This window comes from Diabrotica undecimpunctata, chromosome 3 (assembly GCF_040954645.1).
Source record: "Diabrotica undecimpunctata isolate CICGRU chromosome 3, icDiaUnde3, whole genome shotgun sequence".
In the NCBI taxonomy this organism is placed as follows: domain Eukaryota; kingdom Metazoa; phylum Arthropoda; class Insecta; order Coleoptera; family Chrysomelidae; genus Diabrotica; species Diabrotica undecimpunctata.
The window spans coordinates 22,522,776-22,540,949 of NC_092805.1; the positions used below are offsets into that span (position 1 = coordinate 22,522,776).

Consider the following 18,174-nt stretch of genomic DNA (forward strand, 5'->3'; position numbering starts at 1 on the left):
CTGAACGATCCATGGCCCGTTAGAAATTGTGCAAAGAACATCGAGTTAGATTCTAACTCGATGGCAAAGAAGTATATTTTGTTTACAAAATATCGGTTGTTTTCGAAAAAAATGGCCAACACTATTTTTTGATGAAAAATCCTGTTTGACAGGAAATGGTATAAAATGGGCTTCAGACTATATACGAATCTTATTATGTCTATGATTTATCTTATTATGTTTATGCTTAACCTTATTATAATCACAGATAAGTATAATTATGTCGCGTACACTGCAAAAATGTGGTTTAACGGTTTACGCGTCCTCTGTGTTCTGTTGTGTAAATAACCAGTATCATTTATGGCGGATTGTTTGCTTGAATATAAATATTAGATTTTTTCTAATTTATCTTTCATAATTTAATAACATTCAGTAATCAATAAGAGACAACGATATATAATATGCTAGAGAGCATTCAATAATGAATGACATTTTTATACAAATAAATTGTCGCTCTATGCTTAGTTTCGGAACACAGCTCCCATTAGTTCAGATGACAGCCTGTCGACCGCAACCCAATCAAACGTGTGCTGCCATATTTAATTTGTTTTGCTGCGTTACTATTGGTTAACTTGAATACAGATGGATAAAATTAACCGTTTTCTATGTTATAGAAGTGTATGTGGCGTGTTTGTTTACGAGGAAAATTTTAGCGACAAACAAAGGGTTTAAAACTTCTTTTAGGTTTAAAGTGAGCCAGTTCGTTCAAAAATTATTCTTAGATACCATAATGTCGTTTGCACGAAGTTTACAAGACGAATTAAACGAACCCGACGAATTTGATATATCATCAGGCTGCGACATGTCTTTTGAATTGTCTTGTGATGAAAATAGTGATCAACTAGCAGTTAACAGTCCACATAAAGACCATGGACCTAAAAAATTCCAGTTTTCTAGTTGTGATAGCTTAACACCCAAACCAAAGAATGGATCATTTAGTCCTCCTTACAAAAGGGTTAGAGCCTTAAGGTTATTTGATAGTCCTTTGACACCAAAGACTATTATTCAAAAATCTGCCTGTGACACCCCTCTGCCTAGAAGCAGATTATTTGGCTGTAAACCGAAGGCTGTGGTCTCTGCATATCCTAAAAGGGAAGAAAGACCTATAGCTAACGTTAACCCCTTTACACCTAATGGTAAGAACAATACATTTTATTGATGTGTAGGTAGTACATACAATTTTCCGCATTTTTTATCTTATATTAGGGCAAAGTTCTTTGTCTGATTCTTGATCAAAATTATAAAAACTCACATATTTTGTTGTTAGGAATGCTATTATCAAAGAAACGCTCTAGATCTATTAGATCTATGCTAGAATCACAAGACATAAAACCACCAAAGTTTGATTTAAATGAAAGTGATGCATCAGATGTTGAACTAGAACAACCCACAAAGAGGGTAGCTTTACAAGAAAATAATATCTCCAGATATCATCAAGAATTTGTACAGTTAGAACTTATAGGTAAGTGATTCTTTAAATTATAATTTTATGTTGTAACTAGTTCTTGCATGTTTATACATTGTTTTATATTACAGGTGTTTTTTTGTTCAGAATTTTATTGTGTAGATATATCTAAAACATATTTGTATATACACAAGTTGGGGATTGATATCTAGACAGGTGAAATTTTATGTTATGAAAAGGCAGGTGTTCTCTGTCAGACATCTGTACAATGAATGGCTGATTTAAAAATGTTTTCTAAAGTTCTTACCTGCCTAAAAATACATGATATCCATTCTGCAAATCCAAGAATAGTTTATATTATACAGATGTGGAAAAAATTTTTAAAAAAATAGAACATGTTGAAGCAAAAATACAAAAAAACAGTAGAAGTAAGAAAAAAAAATTAGAGAAATAATGGCAATTGAATGGAATAGTGTGAAATCAGGATGAAAAGAAGTGGAACAAGTACATTTTGTTATAGTAGTAGAATGAGAAGTATAACTGATTCTTGATTCTAACTGTAGCTACAAATAAAGCCACTTGTGAGATCTGTAAAACACCAATTTAGACCAACTTGAAAATATATATTACTTTGTGTATAATATATAATTAAAATAAAGTATTTTACAAAAAAATCTGTGTGTGTAATTTGTCAGGTGTGTATTCATGTTCAATTTGGTCTTCCAATTATAATATGCATATAGAGAGTTTAGAAAAAGCACAAAGAAACTTCTTGAGATTTGTTAATTTTAAATTAAGAAAATACATTGTATGAAACATTATAGTTGGCTTTCCTGAAAATGAGATGGATGTAATTGGATATTCGTAAATTATTTAAAATAATATATTTGTATTTGATTTTCATATGAATCATGATGTGAATAGTCCTACCTCTAGAATATGCATGGCACACATATCTGCCTTCGAGGACTTGGTAACTGAAATGATGTGATTTTTGTTTAAAAAATACTTTTTTTTGTTTTAGGCAAAGGACAATTTGGTTCTGTTTTTAAATGTGTCAATAGATTAGACGGATGTATTTATGCTGTGAAAAAATCTACTAAACCAGTAGCAGGGAGTGTCTTTGAAAAAACTGCTCTAAATGAAGTGTATGCCCATGCAGTTTTAGGTAATATTTATTTATATTAAATCATCATAGGTTTTTAAAGGTTTAAATTTAATGATATAACTATAAGTAGGTTATTTAAAGTATTATGCATGTAACCTGTAGTTGAATTAACTATTTATTGCATAAGAATATTGCCAACAATAAACAATGTCTATAAATGATCAAGCTTTTCTGCCTTTGGAAACTTAAAATTTATAAATTGTTTTAGATTTGACAATAAAATCAGTGTTATTTAATTTTTTTTGGACAATTATAAAATATCAACTTGTGTTAAAAATATTGTTTGATCAGCATTTACATTCTCAATAAGGAAACTGTAAACCCACATTAAACCCACTGCAATATTTCACATTGGAAAAAATCATAGGCCACTGACTATTATATTATATTAAAAGTATGCCATTTATGATTTTTGCCTCAATTCACTTATCTATGTTTTAATTCCAGTTTATAATACTAGAAGACCATTTTGATGTGTGTTGGCTATAGTTTTTATGTTTGAAGTACCTGTTCTAAATATTTTTGTATTATGTGCCTTTTTTATACCTATATTTTGATTTGTTGTATTTTGCATTCATTTGGTCTTTCCGACTTGATTTTTTTAATATATAATATTTTTTGGGGACACACCACAATAAATGTAATGAATATGGTATATTTTTAACATTTTGACTGCTAGTCAAGTACTGTCTGACCAATTCACAGTTAATTTGAGATGCATACAAAGAGAACAGAGGCTGTGGAACTCATAAGCATGACAGAAAATTAATGTACACTCTGTGCAGGTATTTTACTTGGTGAGATGTTCATCAACATTTTGGCTTTACAACCCTGTGTGGGTCCTAGCCTCCCCAAGAATTTTTCTCCAGTCGTCCCTATCCATCGCCTTCCCCCGCCAAGCACATATTTCCATATTTCTCATGTCTTCACCGATGTTATCTAGGAATCTTGTTCTGGGTCTTCCTCTTCTTCTTTGACCAATAGGTCTATCAAGGAGCGTTTTTCTAGCTGGGTAGGTTTGCTCCATCCGCATTACATGGCCTACCCACCTCAGACGTCCTATCTTTATGTGTTTTACGATATCTGGTTCCTGGTATATCCTATAGAGTTCGAAGTTGTATCGTCTTCTCCAGACACCATTTTCATTTACCGCTCCATAGATGCGCCTTAGTATTTTTCTTTCGAAACATCCTAACATGTTTTCATTGCTTTTTGTTAAAATCCAGGTTTCTGAACCATATGTTAGGACTGGGCGTATTATTGTTTTGTAGAGTTTTACTTTTGTACTGTAGATTTAAAAAGGAGGTTAAGCCCAAAATAGCATCTATTTGCAATATGTGCAAATTCTGCGGTTTATCTCTGCGGTAGTGTCATTTTCAGTATTGACGAGCGTTCCCAGGTATACAAATTCGTTAACTGCTTCGATGACGTCATTTTCTATAACAAGTGGCCGTAGTGTTTGTGGTTACGTACTTATTTTCATGTATTTTGTTTTATTGGTGTTTATTATTAAACCCATTTTTGTAGCCGCTTCCTTTAATGCTACGTACGCCTCTCGTGCTGCGTTTTCCGTTCTCCCAACAATATTGATATCATCAGCATATGCTAAGATTTGCACAGATTTGTTATATATTGAACCGGTAGTTGTGATTTGTGACGTACGTATTACGTTTTCCAGAGCTAGATTGAATAGTATACAGGAGAGTGGGTCTCCCTGATGTAGCCCGTTATTTGTTTTAAAAGGTTCAGAGAGTTCCCCCTGGATTCGTACTTTGCATTCAACTTCAAGGGTTAGTTTGGTTAAACTTACCAACTGATTTGGTACTCCTAGGTCTATCATTGCTCTAAACAATTCTCTTCTCTTGGTGAGATGTTACCAAAATAAAATTCAGAAAATTCTTGTTTATCGAATGTCAACACTAGTGTGCTTCCAAATCTTAAGTACAAACTGAATTTGGTCAGACTATATAATTCAAAATGCGTAATGAAACATCAAAAATATACCTAGTTGTTTAGTGTTTTTTTATTTATATCTTTTACATTTTTCTTCATTTTTATCTTTCTAATCTTTTTTACATTCCTTGTATAATTACTAATCTATAAATATACTTCATATACTTTTCTGTTTTTCTGATAACGTAAGGAAGTAAACATTAAATATTGGGTTTGCAGGAATAAAAAATGAAACTTGTACTCTTGTAAATTTTTATTCCAAGCTTTCAGACATTGGTTATGTCCTTCATCAGGGAGCTACAAATGTGATGAATAGTTTGTTAGAGTTGGTATAATTAATTAAAAAATTCACTACTTACAAACTTAATGAGGTTGTATCATCAATGATGTTATGTAATGTTGATAAAATTTATCACAGTCTGTCATCTTTGTTCAATATAAAAAACCTATTTCTACGTTTAAAATTCAAAAATTACTTTACATCCACAACACTTAATTATTCTAAACACATTCATGCCATTATTATTCTTAATTTTATTCTATCGTCATTAGTTTTTGTCAAAACAATCCAGTGGTTTTTATTATTGATTTTTCAAAAATCTTTGTGTTGTAAATTTAAAAATATTAGTATTGACAAGTGAAAATCCCACACCTCCAATATCAAGCAACTGGCAGTACAGCAAATTATAGGCCTACCATTAGGTGTATAGTGGCAATATAAATTATTTTATATTTATTAATATCATAAAGGGGTGAAATTTTAACCTGTCTGTGTTTCGACACATAGCTTATTCAATTAACCTAAAGAAACAAGCTCATAATTATAAAAATGTTACAATTGATTGTGATTTTATTTTGTATGACCCCAGTATCTGTGTGTATACAAAAATTACTAACTTTTAAAAAAAACTTTATTTGTAAAATAAAAATTCCTTTAAATGTCAATTGATAAATTATTGTTTGTGTTATTGTTGCATTTATCTAGTAGTAACAAATAGGAGACCATTTCATTTAGATGACCAATATCCGTTCTATGATTCATTGCATTGTGATTTTGGCAAATGTAGGCCATTTCAAGAAAAAGTCTTTTGGTGATGTTACTTTCCTGTTCTACTACTTTGATGTTATTGTAATCTATCCAGTCTGGAACAGTCATTTTATCAAACCCGCGCCATAGTTTATGAAAAGGATTGGCTTCTTTTTGATCATCATTGACTGAAAAGTGTAGCATTCTAAGGATAGCTTGGAAACGATTTCTTGACATCAATTGGGAAAATATAGCTGTTTTTTTCCATGACGTCCTCTTAGTAACATAATGTCTAAAAATACATAAAACTCATATAGATCAATTTCTTTCCATTCTAGTTTTTTGGACCCATAAATATCGGAGCCATATCTATTGGTTTCAGCTAAAATTAACTCCACTACTTTAGATTCTACATGTGTCATGGAACCTATATCATAAATGCATGTATTGTAGAAGTGAACATTGTTTTACTCAAATTTTGAGATAACACAATTTTTAGTGCATTTTCATTGACAGAGCTTTCGTCTTCTTGGTATATCAATTCATTTACCTCCGCATCACCTTCATCCAAATCGGGCTCATATTCAGTGCCACTATCGATAAATGGCTCTTCATCAGAGTCAATACCGCCATTATATTTTCATATTCAGATTATGTCAGTTCGCACAAAATAACATGCTCATTATTGTTCCTTTTTGGTTTAGAACTACCACTTCTATTAGTTGAAGCGTCTGAACTTGAACCAATAGCACATAACGTTACCTCTAGGAAGAATCAGACACTACTGAATGTAGGTTAGGTACCGAATTATTTTTGTTTATACCTAACTCCTGCCCCCACCCCGCATTTACAGTGTCGCATATATACGGCAGTGAACCTAGATGACCAATCTTAAATGCCGAATTTTCACGGCGTGAAGCCCAGCAAATAGTGACATATTCATGCGGCAGTGGGACTGCTAATGGGGCTAAATTTTATACTGCCGCGTATACACAGCCATGGGTTTGTAGGACGATAATAAACTAGAACGTATATATACGGCGGTGAGACTCGACGCACTTCTGGTTAAAGTCGTACATATCCGGCGATGGGACCAAAAGGGTTAAAACTTTCTTTAAAACAATTTTTTTTATTATTTTGGAGTTCGTCTACAACCTGTCTTTCATACAACAGTTTAGCACCATATATAAATTTATCCAGATATTTTAATGTTGTATATTTATTTTTAACTGCACAGTTGTGGGATTCAGTTTCTATGATTTTTACATTATTTCTCTTGTATTACACATCTTTGTTTATCTACACATAACTCAATTTAGATCTTGCATTAATAACACCAATTTGGATTTAATTTCTTTTATAGTTAATAGAACTGTAGAATTCATTGACTTCTTTTTCATTATTGGGTTTGTTTATAGTTACTAATAATTAATAATAATCTGGAAATATTAAATATTATTTGTTACGAATCATTACAAAACTGTAGTAAATTCAAGTTCTATTACAGACATAATTTCAAGGTTTGGTGACTTATTGAACATTTAAATGTGTTTTAGCATTTTTTGCCAAAGTTTTCATCAAGTTCAGACTTCGGTAGATCAAACCCTCTATATGCAGATGTGATTAAAATATTCAGATTGTTGTTAATAATTGTTACTGGATAGTATAATTTGATCATATATGACCAATACATTTAATAATACATATATTTTTTTCATACAGGTAAACACCAACATGTAGTGAGATACTATTCTGCCTGGGCAGAAGATAATCACATGATAATCCAAAATGAATACTGCAATGGAGGATCTCTAGCAGAGAAAATAGCAGTTGAACCCTTAAGTGCGCAAGAAATTAGGACATTGTTACTTCATGTGGCAGAAGGTTTACGGTAAGTCTAATATTGAACCAGTTAATGTGGACCGAGTTTTAATTTGAATTTTTTTAATTGTTAATCTTGGATTTTATGATTTATCATGTTTATAATATTTAATCTCTAAATTGCACATTTACTAAATTATCTTCTTTTTTGTTCAGATATATTCATTCAGAAGGTCTAGTTCATTTGGATATTAAACCAGGAAATATCTTCATATCAAGAGAGAAGAAAGTACATATGACAAACTATGAGTCAGCAGATGATGGATTTGAAGATTTAGATGATAATACTGTACTAGAAGAAGAACTTACATACAAAATTGGAGATTTAGGACATGTAACCAGTATACAAAATTCACAGGTAAGAAATTGCTTATTCCACTTCTCAATCGATTAAGAGTATGTTTTTGTAATTAGTATTTTTCTAAATGGTTCTATTTAGTAAAGATAATCCTCATGTTATTAATTCTTAGGTTGAAGAAGGTGATTGTCGATATCTTCCCAACGAAATTCTTCAAGAAGATTACTCCCATTTGACGAAAGCTGATATATTTGCTTTAGGAATTACCGCCTTGGAGGCAGCTGGTGCCGGCGCTATTCCGAAGAACGGTGAAAAATGGCACTCTCTTCGGCGAGGCGAACTACCTCAGCTACCCCAAAAACTCAGGCCTGATCTTCTTGATCTCATTAAGCAGATGATTCACCCTGATCCTATCCACAGGTAAGGCAGTTAAATTGTATTCATAAGGAATAAGTGTTTTCAGACGACTATTATCTTTGTACACTTTATATGGTATTGGTAGACAGTTGTAAACTCCAATTATGTATCAATAATGCACAAGTTGTGACAAAATACTTTAATAAGTTTCTATATGTAAAGATTTACGTTATACCAATGTCGACCAAAACCGATAGACGCGGCCTCGATGTTGAGACCCTCCGGGCAACTAGCTGGCGAGGAAAGCAAAATTTATTTTGCCAAATCTGCAGTTGATCGACAGGTACACACAACCTTGGACCGAGAGCCAAGAATCAAGGATGTTGGTTCGCTGGTCGGGTACACATTCAGAGAAGAGGCAAATTAAGAGGTTTTAAGATATCAAGGACAAAAGGGAGAAAGGCACTTCATCATGCAACCTCTTCTGTCCACTGCTGGACATAGGTCTCTCCCATTTTTCGCCACTCTTCACAGTTCTGTGCGTCTTGTTGCCATTTCTTGGATATTCGTCCAATGTCGTCCATCCAGCGTGTTGGTGGTCGTCCTCTGCTGCGTTTGTCTTCTCTTGGGCGCCAGTCAATTAGTTTTCTGGTCCATCTTGAGTCTTTTAGTCTCTCTATGTGACCTGCCCAATTCTATTTCAGCTTGGCTATACATTCGACGACATCAGTGATACCTGTTCTTTTCCTTACGTCTTGGTTCCTGATTTTGTCTTTTTTTGTCACGCCGAGAATCGATCTTTCCATGCGCCTTTGTGCCACTCGCATTTTTAGTGCTGTTGTTTTTGTGAGAGTGAGAATTTCTGCTCCGTATGTCATAATAGCAAGAACGCATTGGTCAAATGTCTTCCGTTTCATAGCTATCGGGATGTTGCTCTTAAAGATGTCTCTTAGTGAACGCCGCCCCAGCAAGTGTTATTCGTCGTTGAAATACACAGGTCTGATTATCCTTGCTTATTCTGATTTCATGACCGAGATATATGTACCTTTCTCTCAATTCTACCACTTGATTTTTGATGGTTAAGTGTTCGCTGAGAACCAAATTTGTCATAAATTTGGTCTTACTAATGTTCATTTGTAGACCCATTGTTGAAGATACGTTTTCCAATTCTTGTAGCAATTGTGCTTCACACAGATCTTAGGTAATAAGTACTATATCGATGGCAAAACGCAGATGATTGAGCATTTCCCCGTCTATTTTTATTCCTATATTTTCCCACTTTAGCATTTTAAAAGCTTATTCAAGGACCGTTATAAGTAATATAGGTGAGAGTGTCGCCCTGTCTCACACCTCGCTTTATATGAATTTCTCTGGTGGTATCATGTAGTTTTACACGCATTGTGGCGTTTTGGTACAATGTTTGTACTAACTTTGTAAGCCGGTAGTCTATTCTACTGTTGTTCAGAGCAGTTATAATGCTGTCTAATTCCACGGTATCGAAGGCTTTGTGAAAGTCTACGAAGATAAGTACCAGTGATCTGTTATATTCTATCGATTTTTCTATTAAGGTTTTTACTGTTTGTAGGTGATCGTTTGTTCTGAATTTTGAGCGGAAGCCAGCTTGTTCTCGGGGCTGGTAGAAATCCAACTTTTTTCAAGTCTTGTAATTATTCGGGTAAACATTTTATAGATGTGGTTCAATAAGCTGATTGGTCTATAATTTTCTAGGTGCGCCTTGTCTCCTTTCTTGTGTAGTAAAATTGTTACTGCATTGTTCCATGTTTCCGGTATGCAACAGTCTGTTAAACAAAGGTTAAAGAGAATTTTTATTTGGTTGAGAAGGGCACGTCCGCTCATCTTTATAGCTTCTATTACGACTCCATCTTCTCCTGGTGCTTTGTTGTTGTACATCTTTTTCATTGCGTCTTGGATTTCGCTTGGCCCTGGCCTGAGCTCTGAACCATGGTTGATGATTTTGCGTGATGCGGCAGCTTCCAAGTTTGCTTGGTCTTCTCTCTGACTTGTGTATAGTTCTTGATAGAAATCTTCAACTATGTGTAGTATGTCTTCTATATTTGATATAGGGACTCCTTTGTTTTTTTAGTTTGTGTATTTCACATTTTCCATTGTTTAGCCGTCTTCTCAGGACTTTCAGACTTTTATTCTGTTCTATAGTTCAGTGGACCTTTTCATTCTTAAATTTTCTTAAATCCTTCCTTATAGCTTTTGATATTTCTTTATTTATTTTTCATAGTTTTTCTTCGTCAATGCTTTCGTTTCCTTTGATTTCTCTTCTAGTTTCCATTAGTTGCTTTGTTTCAATGGTTATTTTTTCGTCGTGGCTTCTTTTAGGCCAACATTTTACTTGAGCCTCTTGAATAGCTTCTACGATATTTTCGTTTAGGGTATTTACATTATTTATGCATTCATTTTGTTGTAGAATTTTATTGATCTTGTCTTGGTATTCATTTAAATTCTTTGGGTCATTCCATATCGGGTCGGCTTTCTTCCTAATCATTTTGGATCTTTCTGTTATTAAGTCTAATTTTAGTTTCTTACCATTCTATGAACGCTGCCTGTGGTAAAGCTATTAAGGACTGTGACATCGTTGAATATATGTTTTTTGTCACTGATTATGTAGTCTATCTCGTTTCTGATCTTGTGGTCTTTTTTAGAGAAGAAACTATTCATCTGGTATAGATTTTGTTGTAATAGAAAAAAATAGAAAGGCATTTACTACCCTTAAAGTTAAGTGGTTTCATAGGCAAAGTCCTCTCGGATGTTCCATTTGACAGGACATCCAAGATAAAACTAGTATCCTGCCCAAAGTTGTCATGTGCTTGGGTCAGGGAGTTGGATGACTTGGTGATCAGGGCTGTACTGTCTTAATACGATGGGATATGACTCGTTTAACCTTCAGACATGAGAGAATTCAGCAAAACTCATGTCACTAGCAGCTGGGATATACCAAATTTTTGTGAGTGTGTGATTAGTCACATACACATACAAAAATGAATCTAATAAACTCTAAGTGCACCTGCAAACAGGTTCTAAGTAATGGCCACTTGACAGTGATTTACTACTCTCTTTCAATATCAAATAATGTTTAAGTATCTTATTCTTTGATTAGTGGGAAATTGAGGTGCGATGTGTTCAAAAGATGAATCGCTTAAATCAGGATTTATGTTAAAGTTAGTAACTTAGGTTGGGGTATTAATGATAATCTATTTTTTGCAGACCATCCCCAATACAGATACTACAAAATAGGGCACTGTCTCCCGACAGCTCCAAATCTAAAGCCGAGCTCACCCGCGAACTAAACGCAGAGAAACTCAGAAACGAGTTGCTAGTGAAGCAACTAAAAGAAGCTGCTATCTGCATCAAGACCATCGCTAACGAGAAATTACCGAATTCCACCAAAATTAATTCGAGGCTAATTGGAAAGAAGGTCAATAGAAGCGTCAGTACTACAACGTTTTAAAGAATGTTTTATTAAGGTTTAAGTTTGAGACGAGAATGTTGAGTTTTAAACGGTCAGAAGTTATGCAGTTCTTTTTTTAAATATATTTATATAAAATATATATTCGCCCAACAAATTCCTAATTGTGAACAAATTTAGATGATCATCAAATCGCAACAGGACTCTACTGAGGACCAGTAATATGTCAACAATAGCTACAAAGTTACAGAACTCATTATATATAACCTTAAAATCTGAAAACAACCTCGAAAGGCAGCTGCAGACGCAAAATTCATTCCATGACATTCAATAACCGATCCACGGATAAAGGAATATCTTATAGTACACCGGTTGTTTGTTTACAGTTGGAAATCTGTTGTGGATATATTGTGTAGTATAGGTTATATGGTAGAGACAGTATATTAACCCTTTTTAGTATTTTGAAGGGATCAACTCCTGACAAATTGTGAAATGTGACATTCCAGTTTGTATACGTTATAAGTTATGTGTTTTTTGAGGTTATATTTGTAACGTCAAATCATTTTGTGATGTATTAAGTGAGTACGTATAAATGTATAAGCATTCAAAGTTAAGTTTTTTTCTATATTTTAAATTTAAATCAAATTGAAAAAACAAAATGTGCTATATTTCGTTTAGGATTCTATTTTTATTACTTTTAGTGAATAGTTATCACTCTGACCGTTGATGAATTGTTTATGCCTCTTTGATGCTCAAAAAAGGCTATTAAGTAGACAAAGAAGAAATGATGTTTATCTGCTTATTTATCTATTTCGTTTATTTCTTTTATTTTAGTGACAATTTTTTATCAAAAATTGACAACCATTAATACTTCAGTTGTCCGATTGTTTTACCATTTATTTTACATTTGATTGATTGATTTACATTTTTCTCCTCCCGGGCACTTTTTTATGTGTAATTATTAATTTTTTCCTGTGGGAGAAATTAGTTGTAGAATCTCACATAGCATTTTGTTTTTAGTTGTGATTTTTGTATTTGAACAATTCTTTTTTATTCACTTTTAGTTATTGCTGTTAAATAATTGCAAACATTTCAGTCCAACATTGTTTATTGGAACATTGTATTGAATTTTTATTTCCACATTTTTTATAAATATGAAAAACTCATATAATACATATTTTAGGATCACTCCCTGAATTAAAAAAGCATTCAGCAAATCATTATCCTACAAATTCAATCCAATGAAAAATAGACACTGAATGTAAATCTACATTTATATGACAAGTATGTATATTCGTACCAAAAAGAAGTAACGTCGCCGTGCAACTTTCTTTGAAGCAAGAAATAATCATAATTATTGTTTGATTGCATGTTGAAATTGGTCTTCATCACGATATCATCATATATACGCAATAAAACAAATAATATCACTGTGCAACTTTCATTGAAGTGAGGAACACCGACAATTTTAGCAACTAATGTTGCCTGATTGTCGCTCGGCCCTCTATAAAAATTTGTAACAGAAGATGTAACGCCACTGCGTATTTTTTTGTATGACAATCATCGACATGGGATTTTGTTGTGCACTAATTTTCATGTTTTTTTGTCTCTACACGCCCCTTTAAATAATTGAGAATCTGTGTAATTAAGGATCTTAACATGTTTAATTCATACTAAATTCTTTACTTTTAAACAATAATCATAAATTTTAGGTTTGGAAACCCCCAGTACAATTTATTGTACTGCAATAATTGGGTGTTTCTTTGAGATACTTTCATTCCATTTATAAGGTTTACGCTTCCCAATTTTACCAGGATATAATTTGAGAAGTAGAGTTATGAGTGTGTTAGCGTTTGTCTCTAGTGGTCTTTTTTACAGTCACTATTGAACAGTGAACGGCCACGGTTTGCTAACAGCGACATGGAGTCACACATAAATACAAATTAGGTATTATTTGCGATATGATCCTATTTAAAATAATTTTACAAAATAGCACCACCCCGTCATTTTGAGTGATTAGAAGTTTTATGGTAGACAATTATTGTCGAGGGAGGCGGAATTTAAACGCGAACTGTATGTTTAACACCAATATTAAGTCAAGCACTATATTTCTTTATTTTTAATCTTACACTAATGATTTTTTTTCTAATTTTTCTATGCGTTTTATCGTAAGTCTTCTTTCTTGTTTCGGCAATTTTTTTATTAGTAAGTGATTTTATTAGTATTTTGGAAAAATCGCAAAGATGGATCATAGGTCTAAGTAAGTTTTAATATACTAACAATGCCCAGACAACAGTTATCACATTCAAGAAGGTGGTCATTAAAGATTTAAATCCTGACCAAACTATTTATATGGTACATAATCCACGTTAGTTACTACCAGAATTCACATAAACTCTTAAAAATAGACACCTAAACTGAAATATTCAATACTTTTTTCTTTAAGTATTCTAGAAAGAGGAAAATATCATTTGGACACTGGGTACTGAGATTCTCGAGATTTTCATAAAATAATATTATTAATAAAAGTATTTTTAGAATTTTTTTAAACATTAAAATTTGTAAAAAAATGCTTATTTTAAGTCTGCTTTCTTATTGTTACCTCTGCGAAAAAAATAAAAAAATTGTATTGGATCTTTTATAAAAACATTGTTTTATACAAAAATGCGTTTTATTATTTTTTATAACCCACTATCTTCAATTCTAAAGTTATTAAATGACTAGAGAATTGATCACACAATATCCGTAACCTATTTACAATATCCATAAAACATAATGACGACCAAGACACAGAGTCCACAGAGACAGTATGAAACTAAATATCGGGATACGTGACAATTGATCCCATGTCACGAAAACTGTTCGCAGCCATCCTGAAATATACTTTTAAGAATCGCCGCTTTGGTGTTTAGCTCCAGAAAAAGGTAAAAAATAAGAATCGATAGATATATACAAATTATTTAGAAAATGCCATAAAACAGGCAATGAAGACTCTGAAACATGCGTATTACAAAAGTAATGAAAACAAACGAGTCTTCTTCTTCACGTGCCATATCAGAGTTATCCGACGTTGGCGATTACCATCGCGAAGTCTTCTCGATCTTCTGTCTCATGGAATAATTGTCCTGCATTTGATATCTCAGTCCATTCACGAATGTTTTTAACCAGTTGAGAAACCTGTTGTGTTCCTACACTTCTAAACTGACATGATTATTGCAAAGAAATGTCTTCATTTTCATAAAAATAGTTTTAGTAATTTCTATTCTTCGTTTTATTTCTGTCTGGATCTAGTTAGTTCATTATGACAGTTCAAAAATATGTAATTTTGTAAAATCGTTCAACTTGACTCCATTTAATTGAAGCTCTGCATCAGGATGTGGATTACAACTAAAGACTAAAAATTGGACCAAGGCAAGACCAAGACTTAGGCAGTCTTGGTCTTGCGCCAATACTCTTGGTCTTGGTATTGCACTCCTGGTCTTGGTCTTGCAGCAAGACCCTTGCAAGTCTCCCATCTTACCCATTAGCCTATTGCTATTTATTAAACGTTACTTTAGATCTTAGAACAACGTAACGGAGTAAGTACATTTTAAGCTTGAATTAACATAGCCATAATAAAGACCAACCAAATTAATAAATGTCTAAACAACTGACATCGGGTGGGGTTTGAAGCCACGATCTAAGCTTACCGTGCCTATGCTCTAACTAACTCAGCTATCTACCATGCCCCACAGAAGTCAATCTGTTTCTTAATAAACGTTTGCATTTACTAAACTTAAATTTGCTAAAACATGGTTAAAACACAAAAAAAAACAAATTAATGACATAAGCATGCCTGTATTTTAAAGAACATTATCTGCCTAGAAAGAGGTTGATGGGCAAAAAATCCACATACATGTATCAAGGGCACAGATTTTTTAGGTGATAAGATAACAAACTATAATCCACTTATTAAAGCAAAATAAATGTTTTTAGAAATCTTATCTCTACTTTTATATAAAAAACTAACTTGAAAAAATAAAGAATAGGTAAAAAAGCAATGACAATCAAAAGAAGTTCTTTTAAATTAAGGAGATACCTACTTAATAAATACATTAATTTACCAAAATAAAGTACACTTGAGTGCAAAATAATCGACTCAAACGCGATATTTGAGATTACATCTTATGTTTCAATGAAGAGGTATGAGAATAAAAAAAAGGTAATGTGCAAACAACAACTTTATTATTGAACTTACAAAAACTGCTATTGCATTATTTGGAAGACGCATTATAAAAACAACATGCAATACAAACAGAATTTCCTAAATATTCATCATTGGAACTAAGGCAAGAAAGACGTTATGAACAGAGAAATCATCAATTACAACATAAATTTCTTAATTCTTTAGTATTTGATATTACCACCCCTACTCCTACTTACACTTTTCAATCGATTTCGCATGGATCGGATGACTTTTCTAATAAATTCTTGAGGCATTGCTTCCCATCCATTATTAAGCGCAGCTCTCAATTCTATTATGCTCCTTGGTGCATGATTTCTGTCCCGGAACCTTCGTTTAAGCTCATCCCAAACATGATTTATTGGATTTATGTCCGGGCTTAACGCAGGCCAATTTATTGTAGGTATACCGTTCTCAGATAGATAGGTGGTCGTGACTCGTGCGATATGGCATTGTGCAATATCGTGCATTAAAATAAAAGCATCACCAATAAATGCCGCGTATGAAACCACATGTTCCTCCAAAATGTCTCTGATGTTACGATCCGCCGTTAAACCTTCTCCACGTCCTCCACCAGGCACGAAAATCAACTCGGTTTTCCCATCCTTAGAACTGCCTGCCCAAAACATACAAGAACCGCCTTCATGAGACAATTTCTTCTATACAAAATTGAGCAAATTGCTCTCCTGGCCTTCCATAGACTCGACGCCTCTTCTCGTTGCCATGTAGGCAGATCCTACTTTCATCGGAAAATAATACCTGACTCCATTGATGTCCAGATGTTCGCGAGCAAATTATAATCGCCCTTGCTTCTGTGCTGCAGTTAGCTTGGGACCCGTAGCTGTCCTTTTTGGTATCAGGTTGATTGACTTTAGTCTCCATCTGACTGTCCAAACGCTGGTCACCACACCTCGGACCTCTCTAAGCTCTTCTTTGAGTTTAGCACCACTTAAATGTCGATTTCTCAGGGATTTCGATACAAGAAATCGATCATCTCTCTCCGTTGTTATTCATTTACGGCCCTCTCCTTGTTGATTATAATCAACAGTATCTTGGTAAGGACGATACACTTGGGACACAGCAGATTGGCTTAAATTTAGTCGATTTGCCACGGCCCTCTGGCTCAGGCCTTTCCTCAATAATGCTACTGCTTGAGTTGCGTTGACGGACGTGGTATCCATTTGTAATGCAGTTGCGAACTTAAGTGGCTGATGTATTAGTGGGTTGCTATTGAAATTGATGCGTACGATGTGTTAACCGACGCGTTAAGTCGGTGCGTGTCGATTTCAATGAGTCAAATTCTGATCCCCTCTCTACGTGTTGCGTTATTTATTTGTAATGCGTCATCCAATTCACCAAAAAACAAAATTTATTTAAAACTCAATAATAAGGTTAATGATTGTACACTAAATATTTTTAAATTTACACTTTTTAGATTGAAACAGGAGACGTACTTTGACAAAATAATTTTGAGTCGATTATTTTGCACTCAAGTGTAGTAGGTATATGATATATGTAGTTGTTAATAAGTATATTTTTTTACATGTCCACTTTTACCAGCGGTTATTAAAAAGCTTGTGATATCTCTACCGAATTTTGGTTTTTCAGGAAGAAATATTTGTAATTCCTTTTTGTGAAAAGATATTAGATGCTTCCTTAAACCTGACGTGTTTCTGTTGTTCATTTTCATTTCAACCTTTCTATGTAGGCACAATTTACACAAACCAATAATTAGCGATGCATGAATTATTTCGAAAAACTCGTCAAATTTGCTTTTAGGTCTTATTATTTGTGAATTATTTGAATCTTTGTCCCTCATGTCAAATTGTAAATTTGTCACTCCGGGAACAAAAAGGATTAGATGAAAAACAATTATTACATTAAACTCAAAGGAAAGCTCAATTGGGAATGAAGTTAAGTAATGTCGAAAAAGTAACTACGATACTACTATAAAAAAAAAGTTACTTTATGTTCGTTACTATCCAATACCGTAAGTATCTAATAACAAACCGAGAATTATATATCGTTACTTCGTTATTCTAAATACTTCGGTATTTTGTTACGGTAGGCGGCATTATATGTTATTAATTTGTCTCGTTACTTTCGCGCTCTTTCAGCAAATTTTGTTTAACCGAATGATCTCATCGCACACTCAGCAGAAACAATTTATGTCTTAGGCCGATAAGATTTGTTTATTTAGATTCCTTCTGACTAAATTATAATGGGAATACGATATTATTGTCGGCGTCGCAATGCAAGAAGATTATTTTTATGATTAGAGGGCGGCTATACTCAAAATATGGACAATTAATTTCAGAGCGAAGAAGTCGTGTGCTGGAAAAGAATGTACAAAATATTTAATTTTGTAATCTCGACCTCTGAGCA

The 18,174-nt window shown here is 33.4% G+C and overlaps 1 protein-coding gene across 1 annotated transcript; it reads left to right on the plus strand.

Annotated features, from left to right (window-relative positions):
- Positions 1–578: 578 nt before the first annotated feature.
- Positions 579–12,181, plus strand: Wee1 (Wee1 kinase). The gene is made up of 7 exons (XM_072525523.1): positions 579–1,175; positions 1,307–1,501; positions 2,469–2,612; positions 7,315–7,483; positions 7,630–7,831; positions 7,944–8,191; positions 11,366–12,181. The coding sequence occupies exons 1-7, from the start codon at positions 770–772 to the stop codon at positions 11,607–11,609; spliced, it is 1,608 nt and encodes a 535-aa protein (XP_072381624.1). The 5' UTR covers positions 579–769; the 3' UTR covers positions 11,610–12,181.
- The last annotated feature ends 5,993 nt before the right edge of the window (positions 12,182–18,174 follow it).

Excerpts from the sequence above, each read along its gene's own strand:
- Wee1 (XM_072525523.1), top strand. The coding sequence starts at position 770 with ATGTCGTTTGCACGAAGTTTACAAGACGAATTAAACGAACCCGACGAA. Across the intron at positions 7,484-7,629 it reads CATGTGGCAGAAGGTTTACG|ATATATTCATTCAGAAGGTC; the intron begins GTAAGTCTAATA and ends TTTTTTGTTCAG. Across the intron at positions 8,192-11,365 it reads CACCCTGATCCTATCCACAG|ACCATCCCCAATACAGATAC; the intron begins GTAAGGCAGTTA and ends TATTTTTTGCAG.